Source organism: Apteryx mantelli, chromosome 1 (assembly GCF_036417845.1).
Source record: "Apteryx mantelli isolate bAptMan1 chromosome 1, bAptMan1.hap1, whole genome shotgun sequence".
Classification (NCBI taxonomy): domain Eukaryota; kingdom Metazoa; phylum Chordata; class Aves; order Apterygiformes; family Apterygidae; genus Apteryx; species Apteryx mantelli.
The window spans coordinates 154,166,299-154,190,384 of record NC_089978.1 but is presented as its reverse complement, the minus strand read 5'-3'; the positions used below and the strand labels follow the sequence as shown (position 1 = coordinate 154,190,384).

Below are 24,086 nucleotides of genomic sequence, written 5' to 3'. Positions count from 1 at the left end.
GAGAAAATTCTGAACAAGTCAGAAGACAATAAGACGACCAACTTTAGAAAAGTAAAGTACAAAGGAAGGGATCAGCCCATTCATTTCTGTACCAGACGGTGGTCCATATTCTGCAACAATGAAGCATCAAAATTAGCAAATACTTCCTTAAATACCTTAGTTAGTATTTAATCAGGCTAACATTTAAGGTCAGTCCTAGTATTTCAACATAACCCATATTCTTTGGATCAAGGCCTATATATTTAGGCTTTGATTTTTTTTTTTTTCCATCCTAGTTCATAGCTTTCATGCTTTTCTGATGGAACAAAATACCTGTAACACTAGCAGAGGAAGAACAAAAGATAGAAGTCTTCAGTGAAGCTGGATAGCTTAAGTTTCACTATATCCTTTACAATCTTATGTTATTTCAGCTTTTTAAAGGCCTACTTTACTGCACAGCAGTTTACCTTGATCTTCTTTATATATAATGTTAGAAATTTTTCCTCAAGAGGAGAAATTCCCACTCTCTCATAAGCAATTCCACATTTACGTTCAAATGCATTCTGTACAAAAACAGAATTCAAACAAATTGCCCCAAAAGCTCACTACCATCCTTTCACATCAACAGCCTTTTTTTAAGGTAGAAAGTAGACTAGTGTACAGATTCAGTTTAGGCATATCCCATAGCTGCTGAAAGAGTGGTCCCAACCTCGACTCAGAGACATGTTCCTGCTGTTTCCTTTGCACTGACATTAAAGACAATAGAGCAAATCAGATGACCTCAGTGATCTGTCTAGAAATTTTTTTAAATTATGACTTTCATACAGATAGATCTGATTCACCAAGCAGCCAACAATCATTGCACAGCCAACACAAAGGTGCGGGTGGGAAGATGCACACATGGGTGGAAGATGACAGTGAGGAGAACTACCTCTCCCAGTGAGGAGCATAAATTGGTCTTGGGCTGCGCAACCATGAAAACATACCCTTACTCTCTTTCTTAGACTGAATTTAAACATGTAATCAGCCAGAAGATTTAGGCCCTACAGTAAGTCTGGACAATAAAATTGCTATAGGCAGGTATGAGGGAAAATAGGTAATATATTTATCAGGTCATCTTCATCTTATTTTCCATAATAGGACAGCATATCTAGATCTTTTTATTCATCTACTATACACAGTCGGAGGAACAAGCTAAACCCAATTATCTAAAAGTTTTATCTATTTGGAACCTCTTAAGGAGACTGGAATTACGTTTCAGTAGCTAACCCAAAACAACTAAGGCACTCAGAATAAGAAAGAAAAATCTTATTAGTCTCCTTATAGTTGGACATACTATAGCATCTTGTACGTCTTTACCAAAAGATATCAAATTGCCTGCTAAGATTAAGTGATACAAAACAGGTGTTGACTACATCATGGAATAAAAACTTAGCTATCAGAACCAGACCTCAACAAAAATCCTAAACTGTCTGTTCAAAAGGAATGCAAAGCACATGCAAAAGCCTTAAGCAATTTCTATATTAGAAAAATCCACACCAATTCCAGGCCTAAATGCTTAATGTGAAATCTTATGCAGAGCAAAGAACAGGGTCAGTTTGTATATTCTGTTCCTCACCTCCTCCTCTGGCATCAGCTTTCGTCGGCCATCCTTCACTGGAAAGCCGCTTCCAAAGTCCTTGGATGAGATATCAGCCCCATATTCCACTATGACGTCTTCTTCTATGCTGCTCACCAACCGCCAGAATTCTTTTTCCACTAGTTCAGTGGGAACCATCTGAAAGGGGAAAAGGTATTAGGGTATATGCAGATAAGCTTCAACCTAAGAACTATCATTTAAGTAATACACTGTTACTAACCCCTCATGGATTTTGAGGCACCAAGGCCATTCCCTCTCACCCCTCCACCTCTTTAAAGTCATTCAGTTTGGTTTGTATCCCTTAGTAGTGGCTGCAATATAACAGAAACAGGATGCCACATAAGGGGTGGGATGGACAAAAAAAGAAAATTGGGTTATTGGAAGTACAGCTTTAAAAAAAAATCCTGACAGCAAAGAATGGAGGAGGAGACATCCAGCAGAAGCTGAGCAGTAAACAGAACAGACAGCTTTCATATTCCAAACTATTTCAGAGGATAACAACCAAAAGTTCTGAACAACAGCGATGAAATTCAGATAAGGAATTGTGTTCAAGAGATTGCAGCCTTCATATAGCTCATTACAGCTTCTAGATACATTATAAATTGGCATGCTTACAAGGTGGAAGCATTGATAAGAACACCTACAAATTACCAAAGAAAGCTGAGGGGAGAAGGAGCTCAGTGCTGCATGCAGCCTAAAGGATGGTGGAATCATCAAGGTGTGCCAGAACAGACATGCCAGTTCTGGAAGTGTTGCTGAGGTGCAGAACCAAAAAAGCTAGTCATCAGACAGATTCAGTCTATTGACTTGTCTAAAAGAAAAGACTGTATGGGGGGGAGGGGAGACGATTTACCCTCTGAACAAATTAACCAAGATAAAAACCATAGAAAGGGCTGAAGAAACAATCCTTTGCCAAACAAGAACAATTATATACTCAGTTCAATTAATCAAGAAGAGCTTAAATGGAGTATAGCCCACAAAGCTACACCCTAAATAGATAGCTTTACTGCTTGTTATCACAGGAAGAGGGTGAAATGAAGTTGAAATGAGACCAGATGCCAGAAAGCTAAATCATTTGTTTATATATTTCAAGCTTATGGTGCCTTTTTAAACAAAGCTAAGATGCCTCAGCAGAAATTCAGCATCAGCTGATACCACTTCTCTTTTTCCCCTACAAGGAATCATAACAAATGTTGAAACTCACGTGGACCGGCATGTTGAAATAATCAGACTTGAAGTTATCAGCCATTTCACCAAAGCTCTGGAGAGTATATTCCCTGACAGCTTGTTCAAATCCAAAGGCCTCACGGGGTTTGTTGCACTCCTGGAAGAGGGAACATAAAATATTGTTCCCTGCATCAGACCGTGACAAACAATCACACTTTCAGCAAAAAAATAACAGTGTCCATCTGAGTCCTTATCAGACACAGTAAGCTACTGGTTTTGATTGCTTTTCTCAGGTGAGGAAGTCCTACCAGAATGGAAATAGAACAAAATAAGGGAAATTAATTAACATGTTAAACCCCAATGTTATGTGCTTCTGTTTGCCTATCCAAAACTAAGTTTTGTCATCTGCTGCTACAGGTAGCAGTGAGACAGAGCACAAGGAAGAAGCTTAGACCGTCTTAAGAGATCTCTGAGACACAGTGGAATCAAGCACCTGCAGAAAAACTGCACAGGAGCAAACCCCACGAGTGCTTTAGTTTTAGCAAATCAGCAAGTCATCAACTGATTTGGCACTATGAAAGTATGAGGAAAGAGCAGCAAGTCTATTAAGACAACATAAAACTTACCCAGGCAGCTGACTAGTAACAACTAATAACAGACATCATCCATCCAATACAGAAAATCTTTAAGGGGCCTCCACTGTTTTATCCACAATTATCTCAGAGTTCAAAAAGCAACCAGATCTCATTTCTGCTGCTCTCCCCATCTATTTATTTCTAAAATGTCTGTTTCAGACCCCTCATATCTGACAATTTTCATATACATAAACAATAACAATTTGAAACAAAACAATTCGAACACAAACTTGACAAAACTGACATTCAGCTTTTTAGCCATAGTGAAACAGGACTGGAAAGGAATTCAAGTTTGTTAGTTTCTTTTTTTTCCAGAGAGAACTATCATTAGACTATGCCCAACATTTATCAAAGCAGTCCTTAAATGTAGCATGCAACAGAGAATCTACAACATCCATAAGCAACCGGTCAAAATGTTATTTTCCTTCTTGTCAAAAGTTTTCCTTCTTATCTAACTGTCCTTCTCTGATATTTCAACTGATGGCATATTATCCTTGGCTAAAAATAAGAACCTATTAACATATTCTGAAAATGATATACGCCTGTTTTGCAACATCATCATCAACTCCTGTTTGGTTTATGTTCCCTAACAAACCCAAGATCCCCTTTTTCTTCTGCACTGCTCTCTACCCACTTATTCCCCGTTGTGTATACCTGCACTCAACACTTTTCTTTCCATGCATAGCATTTACCTGTATTAACTTTTATCTGAGACTATTTCTCAAATTTATCATGATCGCTAATTCTAATCCTGTTCTTCAAGGTTATGGTAAGACCTTCCAGATAACGGTCAAATTTCACTCCCCCCCCCCCCCCCCCTCCTGTTTCACCCTTTAAATTTCTTGAAGAACATACTGAATTAATACCAAACCTTGGACAGAACCTCCTCAAGTTAATCTTCCACACTGGCAACTGTATGTTAATTTCTTCAAACGTGATTTTTCAAACAGTTGAATAATCAGCTCTATACTGATGTAATCCAGATTATTTGCATTTTTTTTGTTTATAAGAACATCAGATAGGACTCTCTGAAGTCATTCTAAAATCATGTTTTATTTTCACTGCTTTCTTTTTATGGCATACTAAGGTTGAGGAAAAGGCAAAGCGAGTTTGGTTTGACATGATCTGTTCTTAAATTCACTCAATGTTTATTACCACCAGATTTTTCTTTTGATGCTTTCCTATTTTTTTTTGACTTTTCATTTCTCTTTAACCAATTTATTTTGAAATTAGAGCAATGACACCTCACCTATGGCCATAAGTTCTCAAAGATAACCACTAGTAGTTCAAAGATTGTTTTGGCTAGCTGTAAGTACTCTTAAGTTCATCAAATGCTTTTGACCTGAATGTGTCTAAACAATCCTTATCCTGTTATTCCTCTATTCTAGCCTGTTTTGGCATCATGCTGTTAACATTACATTAAGCATCTGTGCACAATTAACTTTTAAAGTAAAAACTGAGGCAAAAAAAGTACTGTTGAGTATTTCAAACTTTGTGTTCTTATTTGTTTACTCTCCCATTACATAATATACCTATGCTTTTTCCCTCCTTACTTTCAATGTATTTATAGAATTTTTCTTCAAGTACTTTTTGTATCATTTGCCAATAACAGCTTAACTTGCACCCTAACTTTCCTGATTTTGTCCCTACATCTGTGATTTACCCTTGGCAACAATGTATCTGCATTTTTACTGCCAATACTACTATTACTGACATTTCTTATGGGTCTCCACATTTTACATTTCCACCACTTTGGAATGGTGTTGTTTGCTAATATTCCTTCAGTGCTCTCTCTTAAGGGAAGGTTTAATGAGCAGCTAAATTAACTCTGTGATCCTCTCCCTTGCCTGTGACTATGAATTTCCACCTCTCACAACAGCATTTGCATGAGTTCATCTGACAATCTAATCTCTCTTGGCCAAGAGTTAGAGATCAGTGAGTAAATCCACCTCATTATATGTCTATGCAACCATTCATACCACCATAAAGGAAACAACAGAAGCCCACAGCCAGGATGTTGGGCAGATGTACATGTGACAGCCCCTTTCAGAAAAAACACAGTGTAGAAAGTTTAAGCTAGTCACAAAATTGCAGCCTTAGAAACAGCAAGCTTTTTTCTCAGAATTTCTGCCAATTTCTTGAGCTTGCTGAAATCTGCTTTTCTAAGACAAATATCAAGAAAACCAAATGATGTCCATGGCCTTTAGGATGTTGATCTCTTTCCTCTTGACATACGAGCTCCTGTTTCTCAAGCAATTAAATTCAAATTAGCTTCCACTTTCAGAACCTCAGTTTTCCTCTTAGTCTAAACCAAATCTAAAATAGCTACTTTTTAAATTGGTTCCTTCACTTTCTGCAACAAGCTGTTCTGAACATATCCCAAGTAACAATTAGAGCAATGCCATAATTATTTACCAATAAATGAAGCTCTTCGTTATGCCTAAATAACATACGTTGATTACTTCATGGTTTAGAAAATACCTCATCCTTATGTTGAATCACCTATCACAACCCTTACGACACTTCTTTTTTGTTTCCCCCTCCATCTACAGACTTTCAACATCCCTACTGCTCACCCTAATTTCCATTACCAGTTCAACAAATTGAGTTTCAGCTCTTAGCATACAAAGGCTAAAGTTTTATGTTTCACATAGCAATATAATAAACAAAGGTTATATCTAGGCTCTGGAAGTGACACTTCAATCTCTTCTTTCATCTCTTCTTAAGGTTCAAGAGCCAAGAGCAGCTAGAAATTCACAGCTCACCTTTACAGTATTCCAAACAAAACACAGCTTCTACTTAGATGGAACAGCAGTGGGAACTGAACTGCTCCTGGTCCTGACCTTTTCAGGATCACAAATACCCATTCAAAGCTTGAATAGTTCTTGAAACTGTACCTCAGCAACGCATTTTGGACACCTCCAGTCACCTTTGGGTACATCAGGTAAAGGAGGAATCAAGCAAAAAGTGTGATAGCTGTCATCACACCCATCACACAGTAGCAATTTGTCCTCATTGTTTCCTCTGCCACAGAATAAGCAAACATACAGATCAACCTGTGGAAAAACAAAACAAAACAAGTTGCATGAACTCCATGTATCAAACTTCGGCATTGCACCCTTTATTACTTTAAAGAAGGCATGTGCTGGATGAGGAAGCTTTTTGCAATCTCCTTTGGTCATTGAGAAGCATTGGTAATTATCAATTATGCTTCAGTTTCCCAAAGCAGTCATGCATTTGAGGGCTAAAAATAAATAAACAGAAGTTGGAAAATAACTATCCAATTCACACGGGCAGTTATTTTCTATATAAATCAAAGCGCCAGTTCATTTATGTCATTCTAAGGCAAAAGAGTAGGTTATGATGTTTAGAACTTCATGTTCTCTCTCCTTCAGGACTCAGTAATGAAAAACAGTTCAAATTAAAACCCTACAGAGGGCACATGGCTGAAGAGTATCTCCAAAACTATTTCAGAAACATACATTCTATCATTAGGAACAATACTGTCATCATATTTGCAATGGGCAAGAAAATATGATAGAAAACCACACCTGCAAAATTTAAACTAAAAATCTCAAGGGGAAGAAGAGGAAACCACATATAAAGGTACTAACTCCTTTCTCCTGTTCTCCAAAATAACACATAAGAACTCCAAATAACAGGATAAAAGAATTAATCCCAACACTCTAGTAAATAATTTTTAGGGTGTCTGTCCAGGATGACCTCTCAAGAAGAACAACACTGGGACCTATCCTAAGGGACCAAGAGAAACATCATCATCAGATTTTTTCTTTGCTGTTGCCTCATGCCTTTTCCAGAGATACTCACAGTATTAAATATTTTCATCTGAAAATACTTAACTAACATTTATTATGGTACTGAAGATCTGCAATGTAATCTGAATGATGAAATTGTGTTTTATTTAATTTAGCTTTATCACAGCTAAAAATTATCCTATGTATAAGCATTTAACAACAAAAATATCATGAACAACACTTGTTCCAAATTCTCCCACTACTCTCCTCAGTCACTGTGTGATCCAGGCTATGTTTTATTTCCCTCATACAGCTCAAAAATCCACTAGAAGTGGTAGGGTTGTTTTGGGGGTGGGGGGGTGGGGTTTCTCCCCTCCCCCCCCTTTTTTTAGTCAAACTGTCACAAAAAAGTGTATGCTTCTCAGCTGATTAGGTTCACATAGCTGTGTCAAGTACTTGAAGTCAACCCCATCTTAGTTACGCCAGCCTAGTCAAATATGCAACTTCCTAGCTATGCAGTAATACACTTCTCAAATAGAAGACTGCTCAATAAGTTTCTCAAGAAACAATTTTCAAAATAATGCAGTTCTATTAAGAAATCCACCATTTCTCACCTTTTTTTTTTTTTTTTAAACTCAACCTTCAAGGAAGATCATGTCTATCTTAAGCATTTTGTCTCATGTATATAAAAGGAAGAAGAACAGGTGGGCAGACACGCTTCCAGGTCCTCTTTCCAAAATTAAAAGCATTACCCTGGAATTATACTCTTGCTGATTATACCTTCTTCCCTCCAAATTCTTATGAACATAAACAATCTTTTTTACATCAGTCCATGTGATGATTTGTCAAATATAAAGACTGCATTGAAATACATATTCACAACAAGCAGATCTGTGATTACAGAGTAACCGCAAATAAGCCTTCCAGCTACGCAATTAAAACACAGTAAGACTAAGATGATTGAGATACATATATTTCAAGACATGGGGGGATAAAAAGTAAAAGAAGGTATACATTATTTCACAGTTACCATTTTACATAAACACAAAATAAATAGATGAGGGAAAGTTTAAACAAAACTGCAGCACACTTTTTCAGATAGAAGGTATAAGGCTAATATATCACATGCACTTCAAAGACTACTTTCCTTGAAGGTCTCTTATCCAAGTATTAAACAAATGAGGACCTACAAGGTACCAAGTCACAAAATTTCACATGATTACAGTTATGGCAATACAACCGCAAAACAGCAGTTCTGTTGCTGCAGTATTTTCATTTTCTCTTATGAATAGGAGTAAATAGAAATAGAAAACAATTACTGTTTTCTACAAAGAAACAGAGACTAGACAAAATATTTAAACAGAAGTATACTTTAAAAAACAAAATGATGACAACACCTACACAGACTAGGAATACCATATACTCTGAGGTAGTAACACAATTCAAAAAACAAATTTAAGAAGTCACACAAATTCTAACTTAGCTACAATAGTACAGTGATCTGCTTTTAAGCATCCAACTCTTCCCATATGTTCTTTCCCAGGAGGCATTTCTGCATAGAAAAATGTGATTACTTGAGACTTTTCATTGCCTTGGCCTTCTATGGTCAAAATTTAAAATAACCACAAACTCTTTTAAGTGTTCTCAGGCTAACAGAAAAAGTACAACTATTAGTTTTTTGAAGAGCTTAAAACCTCATTTCTTGAGACATCAAAAGCATGCATCTTCATCCGCAATTGTGTACATATGCTAAATTATGGCAGTTTAAAAGCAAAGTCACATGAACTATGAAAGTGATTAAGAAAAACTATATACTGCTTTTCCAAGCTCAAACATCAGAGTGCTAAACTTTTTATTTTTCCCCTTAATGGTTCCTCTTAATTTTCTCTTGAATGGGCTTATGAAATGAAATGGCTAGTTTAAACACAAAACAGTAGTTTGAGGTATGGACAGATGGAGTTGCTAAAAACCAAAATGCTGTAGTACTGATGCACCTCAAAATACCTTTTTAAAAAAGAGAAGTATTATTATAATTGTTCTACAAAAGGGGAGCTGAAGCGAACAGAAAGTGAGGTGCTGAAGGTATGTAAAAAAAGTGTGCCAAAGCAAGGCCTTGAACTCATGGTCAGTAAGTGCCTTCATGTTATAATACCCTTCCTGTCTGAAGGATCAAAACCAAAATCTTAACCTAAAGTATGTATCATTGTTCAAAATATTGTTCATTCTTCCCACGCTATCAGAATAATCTGCTTCACGGTTCATCCATTCATCTTTTTCCAAGAACAGAGAAAAATCCTCCTAAATAACCTTAGTAAATAAATGAACTTCATATCATCAGAAACCACTGCAAAGGAATCAAACTTACAAAGTTGACAGAAAGAGTTCCTTTGCGTTGCCTCATCTGCATTCCAAATGCTTCTGATCTGGTTCCCTTGCGTCTTCGCGACACCTCATCTTGAAGTAAAATAAAATTGTTATTAATATCACATAAAGATAGATCCAATTTGCAAAACCAACACAGATGCCCACCCTAGCATCCTGCTTTACATATCAGAAACCATCTTATAGTTCAGAGAGAGCCAAAATGCCTTGCTATACCTGGTCAACTACACCAATCTAAAATAAACACAGTTTATGAAAACTTACTTTGCTGATCCTCACAGGTGATCCAATTGCCTCAGGAAACAGTGTAAATTACACTCATAATTTGAACAGTAAGCTAGTATGAACAATGTCAAAATTTTCAAATCTTGTTTTCATTTCCAGTCCCTCAGTACATGCAAAAGTTGCTTAATCATTATGATTACTATATAATACATAAAGAGCTGAAACTATGCCACATTACATGAAGCATCCTCTAAATCTCTCTCATGAATTAAACCCTAAAATATTTAGCTTTCTTTTTCCAGTTATAATGACTTTCTTTTTACTGTTGTCTCTAGAGACGTACAGAAAGATTTAACAGTCTGTTCCAGGCTATTTTGCTCCTTACTTTACAAAGTGATAAACTCAAGATTTAGTTACCCTCTTTATCCTTTGCTCCCAATGCCAGTCCCATCATCTTGGGTCCAGCTCCAAAGATCTGCAACTTCTTTAGTTCAGTATTTCTACTCATTTCTCCTGCTTCCACCTAAAAATAAGACCACATCAGCATATTTTACTCTCCCGTAACACCCAACATCAGTTCAGCAGAAGAAAGGAAACACAAGGGTGGCAGTGCAGGGACAGTTGTCTCAACTTTCCACATCATTTCCCATGTAGTATTACAGAAACTACAGAAGATCACCTATAAAGCAAACAAGAGGACTAGGTCTGAAATCCAGCAATAAATAAGAATGCCACAGCAGTGTTTTCCAAAAATCACCATGATACAGGAAAAGGGCTTCAATGTTAACACTTATCCTGTTTCAACAGGAGCTTTTATCTGCTTAAGTGGATACATACATATAACCCTTATGAATTCCAATCTGTTTCCTTAAGTTTGGCTGGGGTTGATGTGTGATGAAATGTTATGACTACATTTCTCGCAGAACACAGCTACTCACAGTGCCCTTACAGTCTCAGAATTAGAGATGAAAGGACCTATTAAGTGACACAACTCCATGCCCCTGCCAGTGTTCAGCTGTTCTCTAAAGTATCCCATTCAACTCAACTTCTTCCTGTTTCCCATTACTGATCAGGCTCATTTTCCCACATCACTGCCACTACCCTAACAGCAAAAAGAACCTCGATATCCTGTTGTATCTGCAGTGCAGTTACCTTGGTGTTTTTCTTATGCTGCCTCCCTACGCTTTGAAAATCCTTTCTGAGCTGGTATAGGAGACCACTAAATTCTGTTCATTCACTATCCTGAAATTCAGTGATCTTAAAAGATGTCAGTAAGCCCATCAATTTAGAAGGCAAGTGTTTAATTCTAAAGCAAGTAACTTACTGATGATACTTCACCAGCTATTCTCTACAGAATTATGGCCTGATATACCACCTATGAAACAAGCTCCCTTGCAGCAGACATTCAGTTACAGCTTTTATCTAAGCTCACAGCGATCACATCTCACTGTTCTGTACATAAAAAAAAATAACAAGAAAAACAAGAAAAACAACTTTCTGAAAAAGTCTGAAAAAAGAATTCAAAGATAATTCTCATGCATTCAGCCTAAATCAGTTGCTTTTCTTGCTGCAAGAACACATTAAAAAAAATCTAATCTGCTAGTCATTATGACTTGCAGAAATATTTCAGTGATGTTTAGAGTCCCTGCTCCCACTGAATTGTGTATAGCAGCATTCACTGTGCTACCTTGCATCTTTCCAAACTTACTATCGCTGATTTTCTAATTTTGAATATTTATGAATTTTATGCTGCCATAAAATTCTTTTCAATTTAGATGTATATTACCAATGTGATCTTTTTAAAAAGAGGTCTGAAACTGCACTCTAACTGGCTGAAACACATTTTTCTTAAGAATTTTTCACTTTTTGGCTGATAAAACATGAGGAAACACTGACTATTTTTTGTTGAACAGGAAAGCCTACAACATGGAGACCTTCACTTTCAAATAATATAAAACAAAAAATAAACATCACTTATAAATACCCTTGAGCAACGTTGAGAAAATTCAACTTTTCGACTTCACAGCCCCTCAGTTCCCATTTTCCCACAGTACATCCATTCTCTCAACTAACAGAACTTGACACAATCACCCCATATAACATTCCTCAACACAGTATAATTCTCCATCATTTCAGTAACATTAATGACCTCTGCAATTTATCCCTCCTGCTATTGTGACCTGAGACAATCTTCTCGATGATACCTGAAAAATAACTTAGTTATCATATTTACTAAAAGTAAATCATTTATGTGCAGCAACCTCTCTTCAGTTTTATAATTTTGTTTAGAAATGCATTACCAAAATATAGTTTCATGAATCTATTGCCAAGATTTATTCTGATTCCATTAAACCTAAGTGGATGCAATCCACTCGGGCCTAGGTGAAAAAAGGTATAGTTTTTAAAAGAGCAAGTTACATATTGAAATGGAAATGTATTTTTAAAAAAATCAGATTCTTACAAAACTTCACAAATGGTACCTGTTGACTAAAAGTTTAAGTTGTGAATACATGAAACCTTTCAGGACCCTCAAAGAGTAGGCTTTCTGCAGTGAAGACTGCACAGGAAGACTGCAGTCAAGACTGCATAAGAACACCAAACTCAAAACTGCAAACACATGGCAACAGACATCTTGCCTTCCTTGCCGTTTTCACATTGCTAGCGGCACAGAACTCAGCCATGCTTTTCCATTCTATTTTTACATGTAACAAAAAGCAAAAATGAACTTGATTAAACTGGAATTCTATTCTCAGCTCCACTTTTTCCTGAAGGATACAGACAGACATCTCTTTCTTTTGCCTTCTCAACTGAAAGTAAAACCCAAAGGCTTTTCTTGTATGAGAGAATTCAATAACATGATCCTATTAGACTGGATTCAAACACATATGTTCTTAAGATGTCCTCTCTTCATCAACTTCAGAACAATTGCTTGCCCACTCCCCCAACTATACATAAGACCAGAATAATTACAACCATAAATCCAAACATTTATACTTTTTTCTGAGCATTTGTCAGCATCTCCCAGAGTTCTTTTGCTTCACACAGAATTATTTCCATTGAAAAAAAAAAATCTCAAATCATAAAAGGGAGGTTTATTTCATTAGTTCTGCTATTCTGAAACTATCAGAATTTGTAAAAAATCTCAAAGCAGATATATTACTTAGAATTGTTTTAATTATTTCAGAAACTTCTCTGGACTTAAAGTTAATATCCATTTTACAGTAATCACCTTTGAAAAGACAGTACATTTTCTTTCAGTACTGCATCTCTTCCAGAACTAATCATGATTTATGCAAACTCATTAGACAAAATCCTTGTCAGTTAAAATACACCCTAACAGGTTATCTGTGAAAATATTCTGTTTCTTTCCAAGAAAGAATTCCCTCATTCCTAAATTTAACCTATCCTTAAAGGCTATTCCGAAATCCTAATCTGAATTCATTCTACTTTTTCTTGCCCTTTTCTTTACAAGGCTTCAGTAAGTATTTCAGGTGCCCTTTTCAACAGGCTTTTTTTTCCCCTGATAGCTTTCTTCAGAGAAAAGGGAAACAGAATAAGGCATTAAATTTAATTTTAAGCAGAATTGCTCATCACCAAATTAACCTCTTCCTATTCCTTCCACTATTATTCAGAGACACCACAGTCAACTGGTGTTTAATTTTAGCATCCAAAGATTCCCAACTCTTCTTTCACAAAGGAGAATTCTCATTGCCTATTTTCTTTCATTTTTTACTTACTCTAATAATTCAAAATTTGCTTTTCTAAAATATGCCACCCTTTCACTTTGAGGATCTTTGTTTAATTCTAACTTCTGATTATTATTTCTGCTTTCTTATTCATCTCGCATTCTTAGGTAAGTTATCTGTAAAGGGAAGATGCAGAGCATAGCGCAGTTAGCCATGCCCATTTCCCAGGCACCAGACTACTCGGCACACTACATATAACCACTCAGATGTTTTAGCTAGAGCAGAATGCTAGCAGGCTTTGGCATTACTTGCATATTACCTGTGCTCTGAACACTATCTAGATGTTCGCTGGTACAATTCCAGGCATACGCTTCAAACAATAAACAGAGTCCCATCTACAATAAGGAGTCGCACTGCTATCTGGAACTCCTTCCAGATATTTACAATTTTACATTTTGCAGCTCCAGAGGACAAATCTATCTCTAAATCCAGCTCCAGAGTTGACTTAACAGAATAATACACAGCTTCCAACACACCAAAAAAAATTCTCCTGGATGTCTGAGTGCAATGAGTTTCCCTTGTATTGAAGAATTAACTGCAGTTATTTTAATAACTGTAATGCATAAAATAAAATGTGGCTACAGACCTTATAAAAAGCATTTTTTATAAAAGAAAATATACACACACACACATATATATACTTCTTGCAGGCTGTCCAAAATCATCTCTCTCACCACTGAAATTCAGGTCCTTTAAATGGAATAGAGCAGCTGTACTGTGCCAGAATCAAAACAGAATCATTTTTCTGAGGCAAAATGAGAAGTACCATTTTTCTATTGAAACCAGCAGGAAAGAAAGATCCCGCAGGATCTTAATGTAGTAACATTTTTTCCACTATGTATGAAAAAGGCCATACTACCATTATCCCACAACACTGGTTCAAATCCAAAGCAGAATTCTACATAAAGAATGACTACAGCATTTCCTGCAGCATTCTTCCTTCTTTCAGGGTAGCTCACTAATGATACGTGATTGCAGAGATCTGGTATGATCACAGCCTTGAACTGCTTCCCTGATGCATTTTTATATGGTTACCATAAATAAAGAAGTCTGCTTCAGTAAGAAAACAAAAAAGACTAAAAAGACAATTTACTCTAAATGAATCATGACATGACATGAATCTCTGAATCAGAGAAAAAGATGACAGTTTATAAGAGCAGAGGGATACTCACAGAAGGTAAAAATATGGAAATCTCAGTGACAAGAAACATGCACTTGAAAAGACATTTTAACAGCATTTAAGAAAACTTCATGGTGTTTAAAAAGTCTAGAATGGCATGAGGCAAAGAGTAAGAGTTGGTTACATATAAACCCAGCTTTCACCCATGTTCCACTGACTAGTCAGCAAGTAACCACTAGAATGTGCCACATGGACCCGATCTAAAAACTTTTAGGGTACCATCTCCAATAGAAAATTTCTTTGTCAAAATCAGAAGGCCTGCTTAAAATAGTGCAAAAGAAGGACTGGAGATGTCAGGACAAGCCTCCAAGACTATTTCTAATGATACAGTATTCAAAGCGGCAGTAAATCAGTTTGAAGTGAGATTTACTGGGAGCTACTCCTAGGATTAACTATTGCCTGGTAAATACCAGATGTTCCTATAACACCACTAATCCAGATGAAAAGAAACTGCATTTCAATAGAAAAACTGTGGAATTCCTACACAGTTCCAGTCATCCTTGACCATCTGTCCTCGTAACCATCTTTTTGTCACAAAAAGTCTGTCCAGCATGAGATAATTAGTCCTAAGTGCAATTTCCACAATTAATTAAGACTTATCCTCACATGTTTGCATTTATGTAACTAAAGCACATGTTAAAAATCAAGTTAAAAAAAATTGCCTAACTCTGCACAAGCAGAGGCTTCAACATCATTTTAGAAATGGCTTTTACCTGTTCTGTTTTCACAGTATATTCACTGCCAAGGTACACAGCCCACTTGCAAATAAATTAAAAACGCTTTTAGAAGTTTTTAGCTAAACAGTGCAGGACCACGAGCAAACCAGGCCTCAGAGTGATATTCTTCTCTGGATTTTATTTAAGCAAAGACTGCTTCCTCGTGGTGCATTTGAGTGAACTCCAACAGCCAAAGGCTGTTGCACTTTCAATGCTACTGTACTGGTACAAGGAATAAATGATCTCTGTCTGTAACGGCCAAGTAACATAGGTACCTGGGACTTGACGCGTCTGGTTCTCTTCAGCACCACATTCATTCTTGTACCCTGCTTTGGAGAAGCCTGGGCATCACAGCTGAGGTCCTCAGCCTCCACTTTTTCCTTAAGGTCCAGATTTGGCTTTTGGATGCCCTAGGGGATCAGAGCACAGGACACCAGGTTGATTGATCAGGGAATCAAACTCTTTGGGCTGTGAATCATTCTGTTTGCTAAGAAAGAGGACAGTGAGTGAAGTCACACAGCACTACACACACCATTTGGACCAGCAGCAAATGAATCTATGCACACTTGAAACAAGGAGACTGAATCTCAATTGCCAGCTAACCAAGTGAGATAAAGACACCTTTTCAATCAAGTACACCATCCTTTGCCCTATTTTGCATCCCAATAGGGTTGATCTAAGTCCTACAGAAAAATGTCTAACAGAAAATTACACAAGGTCAAATTACAACTTCTAGTGCTATTCTGCCACAGCTAAGTATGAGGCAGTTTATATGTTTGTTTACACTGCTGAAACTTCTTAAAACTGTAGACCCCTATGTCATAGCTTCTTATACAACGACAAACATTGTTCTATGTGCAGACTGGGTCCCATCTTCACATCCTGAAAGAAAAGTGTCTCACCATAAGGCTGACCCCAGACTGGAAGAGCTCATAGGGGTATAAGATCCGTTCATAGTGAGACTTAAGTAATGACCCTGTGCCTTTTCCTGGCAGGTAGCCAAGCCGACTTGCCACTTTTGACCATTTCTTCTCTTTAGTGACCACCTCAAAGCCTCCTTTGCTGGCAACAATCTGAAACACACAAATAAAAAAGTTAACGACTTGGAGTTGCTCTCGCCATCTTGCATAAACCAAGAATTGATTAAACCAACCAAATGTTAAAAGGTTCTATTAAAGGGCGACAGAATCCTGATTTTAGCTTTTGCTTCCTGAAGGACTGGTACTTCAAGAGTGTATTTAACCTAGTTACTTAATATATTTAACAAGACAAGTTTCCTAGTAAATGAATATAAGGCATTTACTGTCCCAGACAACAGGAGTCCAACAGTTAAGATTTCTGACATGTTGGAAAGAATATAAACCCACGATCAGACAAACTGAAAAATTAACTCTCATCAGACTTGTACTCTGATGCAAAACAAGTCCGGCCAGGAGTGAAGCCAATTCTAAACAGAACCCAGGTAGAGGGGAACTGTTGGAGCTCATGACTTCAGAGTTAAAGAAACTCTTAGAGAACCTGAACAGAAGAGGGACTACTGTAAAAAGAGGAGAAACTGAACTCACCTTCCAATTAACTCAGCTCAGTTGCTGTTACACTTGACATGTTTTGAGTCTAGTAATTCACATACAGAACTGTCATTGATTACATATGATTAACATTTACATAAAATGAAAAATAAACTAATTGCCACAAAGCAACAATAACAATAGCATATGAACTGCTTCCCTTGAAACACTAGCCACATTTCCACTGCCCGCATTTCCACTTTATAATTACACTACCAATCAGTTAAAACCCAAACAGATTGTAATTTCATTTATATTATTTTACATTACTAGCATTTGTACAGCAGTGCAGTTTTTCATTACATTTCTTTACACATAAGGGCCAAATTTCACACTTAATGTTCCACAGACTACTGGAAACCTCAAAGCAAAACACATTTTGTTACTGGAGTGAAATCTATGGTTTACTTTTCAGGCTGAGGTAAATTCAGAGGTCTAATTGTGATAGTGACTAATAAATTAGTTATTTCTGTTCTCTTCTATAACCCGAGATGGCTGCACTCAGATAAAAAGTAATTTTCTTGATTGTTATTTTTCTCACTGTTACTGCAAATTATTAAAAAAAGAAGACAGTATAAATGAAACTATTCCTAAATTTCAGTTTAGCTTTGACATGTCCACAAAAGATTGATTTCTAAAGCTAGCTTTACATGAACAGTGGCTAGGAAACCACTAAACAACCAAATATGCTAAAACCTGCCTATCTGCAGTTAGACAACAGAAATGTTCCAGCAGTGATCCAAATATTCCCAATGCCAGTATGATATACTACTATACAAACCCCAAACCACAGTAGATATGAAAATAAAAAAACTCAAATACCAAAAGACATTTTATCAGTTTTAGTCTGCATTTTATCAACAATGCCAGATTGCCCAAAAAGGCTATGATTTCTTCTTTTAAACATGAAAAATCTATTCAGGCATTTACATTTTCACTTACCTAAGACAAAGAAATTTTAATAGAGGAATGGAAACTGATGCTCTAACCTAGAAGCATCTTAATTTCTCCCCTTGCTTAAAGAAAACTACCTTTATAGCTACAGTAACAAGCCTTCTTTAGCAAGCAAGTTAATACTATCAGATATACTTTGCCAGTATAATCACCAGTTCCAACAAAGATTTTATTTGTACGCAAATTTTGAAAAACAACATGCCAAACATAACTATAGTAGCAAAAAATTCTAGGCAGCCTTAGGACTTGTCTGCATTGGAAATTAAAATAGTTATTCCAGAAATGCTTGATATGTCTGCCATAACCTTGCAATCACATACTTGGAACTTCTCTTCTTTTTTTCCTTCCCTCTCTCAACTAATCTTCGTATTTTCTGGGCAGTCCCTGTTCCTTGGCTTCTTGAGCTTGCATGAAAGACAACCTCAGGTCAGAGAAGGCCCTGGCTGACCAAGTCCTGCAATTGGTTACTCACCTTGCTCAGAGCATAGAGATCCAGTATTTTTCTCTCCACCACAGGGATTTTTAAATTGGATCCTTGGAGTTCCCAAAATTTTGCTAATTGATCCAAAAAGTCCAGCTTCACTCTGGTCATTGCCTATAATCAATACAGGAAGACAAATGTGTATTTCCCAAAACAAAGCATGAAAATACCATACAGTCCTGAGAAAAGACATGATGAGTTTTGTTTATATTTGTTTATATTTTCAAAATGCAACCTGGAAAGTGATGCTTTTCTTAGCTGTGTTAAAAAAAATAAAATAAAAAGACAGATCTTTAAAAATAGAATATTCTATATACTTTCGCTCTCCACAGTCAGGATCCTATAAGCCAAACTCCTACCTAGCAATTTCTCTTTTTGAGGACAAAACACACTGAAGAAGAATCAGCATTTCAGGGAGAAACACAAGAGCAATTATCAAAACAGACATACGAGGTTAAAAAAAGAGTTATAAACAGTTTTTCTGTATGCCTTAACACTGCACAAGGGTCTCCTCCCTTGAGTATTTTTGGAGTATTAAAATCACTTTCCATAAGGAGATCTATCTACAAGCCAAATAATACATGATGTTTTGGTATATGAACAGAGCACAGCTTTGAGAAATGTTGTAGAGAAAGGAAAAACCAGGACAGACTGGGACTTGCACTGTTTTCAAGAAAGCTCCCATGCTTTTTTCAAACTTAAAATTAATCAATTGTAAATAAACCTATAAAAAAATAACACTTCATTTTAAGGCATAAGAGGCATTTAAGCAAGGTATTTAAGCATAAGGTAACCAGAAACTTAAGAACAACAGTAAGTATTCTAGGAGGAAATATATACATATATATATACACATATATATATATAGACACACACATATACATATACACGCACACAGTGCCTGTGAAGTTTTGAAGGCCAGACACTGGCTGCTCTTACTACACAACATGGTACTTGGCATCCATTTTAGACATTTCCAGTTGAATGTGAAAACTCTTGTGGTTATTTTGGGTAATAAAATAAAAACCAGACTTTTCTCAAAGCCGGGGACAGTTATTTTACCCAAACTCTGCCAGTGCCAAGTATAAACATTGATGTGGTCTACGGGTTTCTAAAGTCTCCCCATCCATAAACCCGCCAAGATACAAATCATGAGCAAAGAGATGGTTTGCACTGGTTTCAGTGCAAATACAAAATTCTATCAACAGTGGAAAAGCTCACCTCCAGTTCATTCAGGCGCTGGATTCGTGGGGTGAAACGAAAACTTTGTACTTCACATGCAAATGGAGGCTGCCAGTCCTAAACAGAGACAGAAAGACTTTTTATTGCTTCAAGAAACCCCTGAAAAATATGCGAAGAAAACTACCCTACTAGCTTCTGAGCAAACAAGTTTCCAACAGCTAATGAATTCCTTAGTATAATTTGCAATATGATTTTCCAGTCCTATGATGTTATTATGCTTTTAACATATTGTTCTTCCCATAATATTTAAGTTAGAAGAAAGAGATGATCATGAAATTGAAAATATGAAAGAAACATCGTTTGAAGCATTTCGGTGTATACTGTTTTATACTGAGTTTAAATACAAGAGATGCCCTGTAGGTTGCTGGTTGTTTCTTTAAAAAAGAAAAAAAGTTCTATATATCCTGCATATTGCAAAATCTCACTATCAACAGTGACAAACACCAAATAAAATACATTATGTGTCTAACTTTAATCATGTTTGTCTACGGTTATATTTCAATAAAGATAGGAAGACCAGTCAGGAGTCTAACTCTTTAATGTAAACACAGTCTCAAGTAATGACTTTCTTAACATGATCAGCACTCATTCAACCATAAGTACTCTCAGCTCCATCTCTCAAAACTGCGTTATGACATCAAAACAAACCTCATTCAGCTCTTTAGTACTTGTTAAGACACCTTAAATCATTGTAGATAGCCTATCTGGCAAAAAGTACAATGAAGTAAGGACACAACATTCTAGATGGACAAGACACACTAAATATTTATTATTTGTATTGCTACAGCATGTAAAGACCTCAAGCAAGATCGTAAAATATTTACAGCTTCTAATAATGGAAAAGAATAATGAATCAGTAAGGTTAGTATAAAGTGTCTGATGTAGGCCTTATTGTAGGTTGCAAATCAACCTGACCCCTGCGTCCTGCAAAACACTGCAATACAAACAGCTAAACAATCATGGAGAAATACAAATGTATTTGACTGCTAAGAAAGTTCTAGTTATTCTCAATGAACAGGATCTGGATCAGTTTCTTGTGGCCTCTCAATTTAAGCTATTCTGCTTATTTTAGAAAAGGCAGCCCCTCAGAGGTCATGTTTTCAACTATGTCATTAAACCAACTAAACAGATTCCAGCAACCCAGACAGATCAGAAGGAAAGGAAGGGTCATGAAATCTAATCAGCAACTCCTGTATGCAAGATGTTCTCAGTTACATTCTCTCTTTTGAGGTTCTTCTTTCTCCCTCAGCATTTTTAATTGCCTATGTTACAGATGTATTTAAAACTTATTTGGGCATTAATTTTAAAGTGTTCTAAGGACATTTTTCTAAGTTTCCTGATGATCTTGTCAAGTGGTTTACCAGGTCACAGGACAAGTCATCATAAAATAATGATCTGCCCATCAAGTCATCAGAAATATTAAGCTTCTACTTTATAAACTGCTAGGCATAAACATAATTCCTGGGCACAAACAGGTTGGCAGCAGTTCTATTAATAGTTACAAGATTATGTTTATAAATAAAGACCCATTAAAAAGGAAAATCCTTCCCACTTACCTCCTCCTAAGTAGTAAACCCCTGATTTTACCTGCAATGCCTTTAGAGGTTTCACAGATAGGCCCAGTGTGTGTGTGGGGGGGGGGAAGGTTGTTTTGTTTTGTTTTTTTTAAGTAAGAAGAGTGTAAAGCTCAAGACATTACCATGCTCTACTAGCTTCTCACCTGCTCCAAAGCAGCCTCTACAAAAGCCGCCTCTGAGGTCAAAGACCATACAGGTACGGCGTGCCCCTGGCACGGACACCAAGGCCTACCGAAGGCGACACACACAAGCCCCAGGAAGGCCAAGGAAGGGACAGGAAACAACTCTGAACCTGCCCCCAAAATATTCCAGGTGCCTTAAGCCCCGCAAGCTCGGCCGAAAAGCGCCAGGAGCGGGGGAGGGGGCTCCCCGGTCCGTCCCCCCCGCATCCACCTCCGCGCCAGCAAGCCCCCGGGCCGGCTCTGACCCCCCGACAGGCCCTGGGAGCCCCAGCACACGGCGAGGACGCGGGCGCCGACACCCCCCGCCCCCCAGGCGCATCGGAGCCCCAGCGCGGCGCAGCCCCCCCGCCCCGGCCCGTACCTTGGGGGGTCGGATCTTGCAGATGCCGGTTTTCTCGGCCAAGCCGCGGATGCGGCCGATGAAGCCGAGGGGGTCGCTGAACTCCTCCCAGCTGGGCTCGAACACGGGGCACTCGGGCGGCGGCACGAACTCGGCCGCGTAGCGCGACCCGCCGCCGCCCCCCGACATGGCGGCGGGGGGAGCGCGCCGAGAGCCGCGCCGGGGCGGGGAGGGCGGCGCGGCCGGGACGGGGCCGCTCGGGGACCGCTCAGGGGCGGCCGGCGGGGCTGGGCCGGCGGCCGAGGCGCATCCTCCGGCGGCGGTGGCTGCCAGGCAGGACGGCCGCGGGGCGGGCGGCGGCTGGTGCCGGGCGGCGGGGGCGGCTCCCGTGCGCCGTGTCGTGCCCCGTCCCCCGGGGCCGCCTTCCCCCTCGGAGCCGCTCTAGCTCTCGTTCTAGCTCCCCGGAAGTTACGCGTTCGCGTATGAGCCCTCCTCCGGAAGCGCGAGACAGTCGTCTTCCGATCGAGAAAATAATCCCGCCGCGACCGCCGCTGACAAGGCGGCCCGCCGCGCTGGCAGGCCGGTCGCCTTCCGGCCCTGCCGCTCCCGGCGCGACACCCGCCGCAGGTCGGGGAGCTCCGCTGCCCCGCTCGCGCCCCCTCACGGCACCCTACGGCGCGGCCCCGGGGCGGGGGAGGGTGGGCCGCATCGCCTTCCGCCGCGGAGGAATGTGCGACGAAACTCGAGCCATTCACTTCCCGTGTTGAAGGGCCATTTCCTCCATTGTCTCAGCTGGACGTCAGGGGGAGCGCCGGGAGCCTCGCCCCCTGCCGCGGGGCCCCGCCCACAGCGGCCGTTGGGCGGCCCCGCCTGGCGTCGCCGCCGCCATGCGCTGGCACCCAGCCGCCGAAACGGGAAACCGACCTGCAAATTAAATATTGGCCGTGCCGCATGAAGGCGTTTCCTTCGGAAGCTTACGCTTCATCGTTAGACAGCGTTTGTTTTGTTTTTTTCTGCTTTTTTTTGCAGTTCTTCAAGAAAGAATTGCCACCGTGATATTTATTTGTGGGCTTTGGGTCAGCTGTGCACAAGGTCTGTGCTGCTGCTGAAGCTGGAAGAGCATTTTGTGGGCCCTAGGCCATGTCCCAGCACATTCACGTAGTGCACCGTTGACAGTGCAGAAAAGGTGTGTTGGGTTCTTCTGGCAAAGGGCAGAGAGCATCTGTGACCGCAAGAGCCAGCTGCCCTGATCCACCACGTTTTGGCCAGTCTTGAATTTGATCTCAACTGATTTTAATACCAGTTAATACACATTTCTGTTGACAGCTCTACCAATTCAAGCCGGGGTGTCTCCCTGCCTCTTTATTCAGATTTCAAAAGTCTAGCCAACAATAAATTACAAGGTTGTCTGAAGAATTCCACAATCAACCCCCAGCTTTTATGTATAGACATTTGCACTCTCTCATCCCAGTAGAGAAATGTCACATCTCTAAGGCCAAGTACTCGCAAGTTTGGACTTGCTTGCATTCAGGGAAAGCTACCTAATTAACCTATCCATTATGACACAGTCTTTAAAAAAAAGTTACTTTTTTTTTTTAACAGTAATCCTGGCCTCATTTAGTGTTCACTATATTCCACATTTCAATTCATTCTTTTCATTACATAGTCCCAGCCTTGTTTTGATATACCATTTAAGTCTCAGCTTAGAAAAAGTAATTTCCTTCTGCTCTTACCATGAGGCTTATAGTATCTGCTTCACAAATATTAATACCTCTATCAGCACCATTTTCCTGCTAGATTGAAGAGGTGTTGCATGTATTTTATATGAGAAACAAATGGTTTCAGTGTGAATGTTTAATTTCGGCAAAAGTTACAGGCAACAGCAAATTGATCTCACAAAGTATTGAGCAAGTTTACCAATAGTTGTTGAGTTGTTGCACTATTATATTCTTGCCGGGGGTTCTTGACGAGGATGCCCAATATTTTTATGAGTGGAAAAGCATGTGGAATGCAGATGTTTCCTTACCAGATACCTAGAAATTACCTTATATTCCCACATGTCCCTGCCAAATTTTTGTAGTCTTTTTCTTCTGAAGGGCTATACCAGGCACTTTTGGCAAAATGTATGTGTATAGAGAAACCACTCTCATTCCCAACAGTTGAATAACCAACATATCCAATTTCCAAGATAAGTGGTGATTTAGCCAGGAATACCAGGGGAAAAAAACTATGCTAAAAAGGACCTAATCCATGCAAAACTTTTGTTTTGAGAACCAGTCTCTTGTTGATTTCCTTCAAGACTGTTCAGGGTTGTTTTG

The 24,086-nt window shown here is 38.8% G+C and overlaps 1 protein-coding gene across 1 annotated transcript in view; it reads right to left on the bottom strand.

Moving 5' to 3' along the window:
- Positions 1-21,957, bottom strand: part of KDM5A (lysine demethylase 5A) — a 52,584-nt gene extending 30,627 nt beyond the window's left edge. Inside the window, exons 1-10 of the mRNA XM_067307327.1 lie at positions 21,790-21,957; positions 19,649-19,726; positions 18,419-18,541; positions 16,327-16,497; positions 15,700-15,834; positions 10,200-10,305; positions 9,541-9,629; positions 6,318-6,476; positions 2,823-2,942; positions 1,598-1,756 (exon numbers count right to left, since the gene is read on the bottom strand). Of these exons, the coding sequence (XP_067163428.1) occupies positions 1,598-1,756; positions 2,823-2,942; positions 6,318-6,476; positions 9,541-9,629; positions 10,200-10,305; positions 15,700-15,834; positions 16,327-16,497; positions 18,419-18,541; positions 19,649-19,726; positions 21,790-21,957 (1,308 nt within the window). The remainder of the gene's footprint in view (positions 1-1,597; positions 1,757-2,822; positions 2,943-6,317; positions 6,477-9,540; positions 9,630-10,199; positions 10,306-15,699; positions 15,835-16,326; positions 16,498-18,418; positions 18,542-19,648; positions 19,727-21,789) is intronic.
- Positions 21,958-24,086: the final 2,129 nt, after the last annotated feature.